This window comes from Fukomys damarensis, unplaced genomic scaffold (genome assembly GCF_012274545.1).
Source record: "Fukomys damarensis isolate Sample0158 unplaced genomic scaffold, DMR_v1.0_HiC HiC_scaffold_39, whole genome shotgun sequence".
In the NCBI taxonomy this organism is placed as follows: domain Eukaryota; kingdom Metazoa; phylum Chordata; class Mammalia; order Rodentia; family Bathyergidae; genus Fukomys; species Fukomys damarensis.
Genome location: NW_022900951.1, coordinates 112,396,137 through 112,402,956, shown reverse-complemented (window position 1 = coordinate 112,402,956; position 6,820 = coordinate 112,396,137). Strand labels below are relative to the sequence as shown.

Sequence of the window (6,820 nt, the reverse complement as noted above, 5' to 3'; positions counted from 1 at the left end):
AAAAAAAAAAAAAAAAAGGAAAGAATTGTTTCAGATTTGGTGGAGAAAAAGTGAGTTGTCAATATAATGCTGTATTGAGTGTTTAATAATGATAATTATTCGAGTCCAAAGCAGTAATGCATATTCTAGTCAAAGTTCCATTCCCAGAACCTTCTGAAATAAAAACATTGGGTATGGGGGAGATAACCCAGCATCTGAACTCCTCAGCATATATATATTTTTCAGAAAAACTCTTGTCTCATAAAAATGTTGCAACGAGACTCCTAAAAAATGCTAATTATTTAGTATTTATAACTGCCTAGTAAGACAATCATCCCTCCATATCCGTGGATGACAAGTTCTAGGACCCTCTTTTAGATATCAAAATTGGCAAACACTCAAGTACCTGGTATAAAATGGCAAAATATTTGCATATATGCTACAAACATCTTCCCATATACTGTATATTAAATCATCTCTAATTATAATATCTCATGATATAACTGCAACGTAAATAGCTTTTACAGTGCTTTGTTTAGGGAATGACAAAAGTTTATGTTTTTTAGTACAGATATAATTTTAAAAAAATATTTTTGATCCATGATGGGCTGAGTCTAGATGTGGAACCCATGGATATGAAAGGCTGATTGTACTTAAGAGGCCAAAAAATTTTTTTACATTGTATTAGTTTCTAGGCATCATATCATTATAAGGAACAAACAGCACCAAAATATATAAAAATTATCTGCTGTTATCATCTTAGATTCTATTAAAACTGCTTATAAAAATGTGCGGATATATTAACTAATCTTGTAAAAACTATGGGACATCACAACTAAACACTTCTTTGATCATTTTATCTTTAAGAATAATGTTAAAGTATTATAAAATTCACTCTGATGAAAGAATCATTATGACTTTGTAAAAACTAGTGTATTTTAACAAGTCTGTTGAATAACAAAATGGATGAACAGAAACATGATGACATTACATATATACTACACCATCAGGCAATGATAAAACCTGTCATTTCTGATTTCTGCTAAGAAACTTCGCTATACAATTTAGCTCCGGGAATAGCTGATTACAATCCACATTGAAAATTAACTAGTGGTTCTGGTATGTAAGCCTGACCTTAATCTAATTTGACATTCAACATTTTCTAACAAGAAGGCTTCTCTTAGCTCAAGTTAAAGCATCCTGTAAACACCTGAGAAAAATACTACCACTGCCAAATCAACCTATCATACAGATTATTGATGATCCCTATCTCATGAAATCTTTTAAAATAATATGTAAATGTATCTGATGGAACTAGGTAGCTATTACCAAAAGTATACTTATATGACTTTTTAAACAGGAAAAAAATTACAAACTTTTGTTGCAGAGACAGTTTCTTCTTATAGTCTTTGCATTTCTTTTTCTTTTTTGTGGCATCATATTCTCCCTTCAGTTGAAACTTTGCCATCTCGACATGTAATTTGTAGCCTCTTATTTCATCTTCATCCAAAAGTTTCAATGCAAGTTCCACAGATTCTTTCTTTACAAAGATAAAAGAAAATACAACCAATAATTTACACACAGAAATGAAACTTAAGGATTTGTTGCTTTTAAAGGAATAATGACAACTACTTACTTTGGGACGGAGAAATTCTAGAATGTAAATTAAGAAACTTGCATTTGAAATAGCTGTCCCTAACCAGCTTTGTGAACTCAGGCTAAACTCAAGTTCCCTGAGCCTCAATTTTTTCATATGGAACTGAAAAATAATAGAATAGTGATATCTTTCTTCATAGGGCCCGGACAAAATTAAATAATGCATGGGACGGACAGGGACTAGCATATAGTTGGTATTCACCAAATTAGATTATTAGGTAATTTTGCCCCATGAAGCCCCAATTTGCCTTGCAGAGTAAGGCAAGCAGACTCATGAGCTTTCATTTAAATCCTATTAATACTTTTACTTAAAACATTAGATAACTCAAGTTATTAGAAATAGTACAGCCAGACTTTATCTGCTTACCAAATAAAATGTAAGTCTGTAATACACTGACAAGTGGAAGATAATTACTTGATAGAATATAAATTAAACACATTTATGGAAGCTGAGTCTTACACAAAGGGGGAAGTTATCAGCACCCCCTGCCAAAAGAATCAAAAGATGAGGGTCTGAGGAAAACATACAAGGACAACTAAACTCGGCTGCTCAATCCAATATGAATCCTGGAACAATTAACTGTTATTTTTTTTCTAGAACTTAATTTACTGGCTTGACAATCTTGTACCTTTATGGGCTCTAACTTGTATATGTGAAGTTCCTTAAAACTCTACATTTTTCTTTAAAAACTTACAGCTCCAATCAAATCTTCTTAATCAGTTCACAGATGTTTAGTAATCCTTGCAGAGCCTGTGAAATGCTTGAATCCCCAAACAGTGGAAAATTATAAAAGTACCTAACTACAATGGTCATGCTTATGTTCTATGCCCATCATGTTTATGAATCAGGTCAAAAACCTATCTCTGCAAAAGCTGTCAGATCGACCCTACCACCTTCTGATCCCACTACCATAATGAATACTTATAACACACCTGTGGTGTTTGCATTGTTTTGCAATTTTGATCTTACTTTGTACTTATTTTCAGGTTCAACAACAAATGTACATGTTCTCATCACATCCCTTTCTTTCAAACCAGACAATGTATAAAGCATGCTCCTAAGGTAGAAGGTGTTCCAGAAAAGATAGCTGCCTTTGGCACTGAGTGAGCTTTCCCTGTGTAATTTGTAGTGTCAGGACTATACAAAGTTCTGCAAATTTGTTTATTAATTTTTGGTATTTCACTCTCCCATTAAAAAATATTTTAAAGTAGTAAGCATAAGCTATGATCTCATTCATGGATTAATTTAAGGGTCCGAAAAGTCCTTTTATAAAGAGACAGTAAATAGTTTAGGCTTTGCTGCAATTACACAACTCTGCAGAGGAAGCACAAAAGCAGCTGCTGACAAATATCTAAATGAATGAGGGTGGCTGTGTTCTAATAAAAATTTATTTACAAAAACAAGTAACAGGCCCGAGTTTGCTAAACCCTGATCTAATTTATTCCAATGAACAAACAAAATGCCATTGACTTTTGCTGTTGTTGGATTTTTTAAATGTTTTCTCAACTGAATGCATGCACTGATAGAGATCTTTGCAGTGGGAATTTTTTTAAGATAAAAGAAGCACGTCTGTCACATACTTAGTGGATAACCTTACCAATGCAATATACATGGGTACCATCTGAAATTTCAGTTTTCTTTGTATCTTGTTTTGAATAATTCTGAGCATAGATTACCATCTATACAAGATTACAGCCCTGGATCCTGAGTTAAAAATAAAGATGTAAGAAACTATTTGACCATATGACTAACCTTCAAATAACAACAAAGCCCGTCTCCTTTAAGATTTCCTTGGTTATCTTTGTAAAGTTTGACTTTAAATTCTTCTGTTTGAGGATCTCTCATAATAATACCAAACTTGGACATAAGCTGTATAAATTCATCCACTGTAATGTCTGGAGGCAAACCTGCAAAATCAAAAAACATTTTTTAAATAGTAACATAGGTGAGAGATACTTAACATTCTATAATTAAAAATCAACAACTTAAGGGAGTGGAAAGCTGATTTTCTAAATGAAGGCAAAAAACTCACACCTATAAAACTGAGGATTATTCCTATTTTTATAATTTAAAAAATACATTAAAGATCATACTTTAATGGGGTCCAGGGATTTGGCTCAGAGGTTCTGCCACCTGCCTTGCAAGCACAAGGGCCCAAGTTCAATCCCCGGTACCAAAAAAAAAAAAAAAAAAAAAAAAAAAAAAATGAGGGCAATGTACACCCCCGCAGAAAAAAAAAAAAAAAAAAAAAAAAAAAAAAAAAAAGATTATACTTTGCTTAGGCCTCAGGGCATTTTAGGGCTGGAGGTTAACTAAACCAGTCAAAAAAGATGGCATGCAAAACTACATACCCTTAATTTTTCTTAGTTGTATAATAGACAAATTCTTTAGTAATATAAACAGCTGAACAACAACAACAAAACTCATTGATAAAAATGGGCTTTAGAGAAACTGAAAACTAAAAATCACTTGTCAAAATCTCAACATCAAATATTTCCAACTCCAAATTTGTTTAAAAAGGCATACATACCAGACACATAAACGTTTGTATTTCTGTCTTCTTCAACATGAAACCATCCTGAAAATGAAATCAATAAATAAAATAATTGCAAGAAAAGAGTCACCTTACTAAATCTTGACATTGTGGCAGTTTTCTTGAAACTTTTAGGAACTTTCTCTTTCCCTTAAAAGACTAAGCCAAAGTAATTCAAGTCACTACATAGTTTTCAAAGTCTTTGAACCTAAGCTTTGCGCAGCGGCAGTATCATAGCCAATGAGGTTTATCCGAGGCACAATTATTGCTAACTGAAAACTTTTCCCAAAGTATTTGAACCTTCTGAGAGTTTAGAGACCCTATCTGAAAACAAAGCTTGCCAGTTTATCTTGATTTTAACTTAATGACACTACTTTAAAGAAAAATTTCATCCTCTCATCCCTTCCAAGCTACTATCTTCTTTAGAAACTAACTATATGCTCTTGGAACCACCTGCCTGATTCAGCCTTTCTTTTCTCTCCTTTCTTTCTGGGATCAGTGAGTTCCTGGGTTTTTCTTTGTGGAAGATCTTCTTCAGTTCTCACACTGGTGCCTGGGTTTTGTGCAGTAGAACTAGATGCGCCATCACTAGAGAAGCCATAATTAGCCTGATAGGTAGCAATGAAATCTTCGGTGATCTAAACAAAAGAACACACACACACACACACACACACACACAGAAATTCAAAGTTATTTCTGCCCTTAAGTTTATATTGTGTTATGTCACAGTATATTTAGCAATACAACTTAACATGGGAGATTTTCTACAAACAGCTGTAATAATTAAAGTATAAATGCAAGAATAGTCATTGATACAGAAAACTATATAAAAGTGATAAAATAAGCCATAGTTACTTAGAATATCAACACAAAAGGCTGAGACAGCTTTAAATCATTTTAAGTGATGTTGGCACTTTTTTTTTTAGTTCCTTTATAAATTACTACTTCTCTACAGTATACTTTACTGAGGCTACAAATACATAAAACAAAGGTAGTACCAAAGAACAGTAAAACAGCACAAAAACCAAAAGCCAACAATCTAGCTACAGAACCTACTTTTTTATTGTACAGATGCATAAATATGTATGTACACCAAGTATTTAAACATGACCGTGCAGAGCACATAGCATGCAACTTTGATTTTGTGTATAAAAAAATGGGGCTACAACTAAAAGACAAGATGTTCATTTAACTATCACAAACTAAGTTACATTATCATTTAATGTCAGAACTATTTAAGAACAAGTGTAATTCGTGTGTCTCCCAGCTTTTGAGAGAAAGGCATTATCGCACAATGAGAAAAATGTAGTGCTCTCATCATACCGAGTAAACAGTAGGCACATATAGGAATAGGAAAAATCTGAAACTCAGACTGAAGATGGATGGACTTCGATAACATAAAAAGATACAGCCTGAAATTACTCTCTTGTAAAACCACTGTTTAAAATACTCAGAAGGTAGAAGAAACCAAATCTGCACTCCAAGCTGGCATTACCAGTACAGAAGTAAAATACTTGTAATTGTAAGAATTTGTAAAGGTTGGGATATATAAAAATGCAAAATGAGAAAGAAAAGTTGAAATAGAGAATTTTAAAAGTAACAGTCCAGTCACACAATGGGGACATGTTTTGTATTACTGGCCTGTAAGTCTTGTGTGCTGTTAGTATCCTTTGATACTGATGCTCTTGTAAGACTTACATTAACAGGGTACTTTTACCACAATTTTACAGAACCAAGTTTTTAACCCTAGTTATTTTACATTCACATTAAAATCATACAATTTCCAAGTACTTCAAACAAAAGTACACAAGTCTTTTTCACTCATCTTTTGTGCATCGCTAGTCACATTCCTGTGTTTATTTGTTTCAAACATATATGCGCCTGGACAACATTTAGTAGGAAAGTAATGCAAGATGCAAAGAAGGTTAAATCAACAAAGACATCGCATTCACTTTGGCAGCGCATATAGTAAGGTATATAAAGAGCTACTTATTTAATCAACAACCTGGATTTTGCATAGTACACAAGCTAAATATCTGAACTCTTGGGATAATGTTAGCTACTGAGACGAAATTACTAAATCTCGTGTTTTTTCCTTTGCAATAAAAAGCAGTCATCCATGTAAATAACTGTGACCTTCACAGACAAAATTAATAAGGCACTGAAGAAAACAGCTTAAGACACCACCTTGAAGATGTAGGTTTCTTCACACATCGGTTCTGCACAAACAACAAAAAGACAGCAACCCCAGAGGGCTTGGATCAAGGACCCGAGCAAAACAAACCTGAAAAGCGTGCCCCATAAGGTTGACCGGCTCCGCAGTGGCGTGGCGCCTATGCCACTCTTACCTTGGGGAACCAAGCCTTCTTGTCCAGGTCCCATTCGTAGGGGGTGTCAGCCGACTGCTGCCCCAGAGACTCCGTTTCCTCACTGGGTTCATCTTGGGTATCACCTTCTTTGCTGTCTCCGTACAATTCTTGCATTCGCAACTGCTCATCAAACTCGTCGTTCCTATTCAAGTTGCTGCCGCTCATGCTTCCCACCTAGCAGGGCTCAGACCAGCTGAGGCCGAGGTGACGCTGAACGGGAAAAGAGAAAGGGAGGTCGGCCGAGCTTCGCACGCGCGCCCCGCCGTCCCCCGGCCCGCCCGC

At 34.7% G+C, this 6,820-nt stretch overlaps 1 protein-coding gene and 1 pseudogene across 1 annotated transcript in view; one reads left to right on the top strand and one right to left on the bottom strand.

Moving 5' to 3' along the window:
• Positions 1-6,820, bottom strand: part of Htatsf1 (HIV-1 Tat specific factor 1) — a 14,183-nt gene extending 7,363 nt beyond the window's left edge. The window contains exons 1-5 of the mRNA XM_010642565.2: positions 6,518-6,820; positions 4,627-4,807; positions 4,167-4,214; positions 3,389-3,543; positions 1,356-1,519 (exon numbers count right to left, since the gene is read on the bottom strand). Of these exons, the coding sequence (XP_010640867.1) occupies positions 1,356-1,519; positions 3,389-3,543; positions 4,167-4,214; positions 4,627-4,807; positions 6,518-6,703 (734 nt within the window). The 5' untranslated portion in view covers positions 6,704-6,820. The remainder of the gene's footprint in view (positions 1-1,355; positions 1,520-3,388; positions 3,544-4,166; positions 4,215-4,626; positions 4,808-6,517) is intronic.
• LOC117284802 lies at positions 4,381-4,552 on the top strand (annotated as a pseudogene).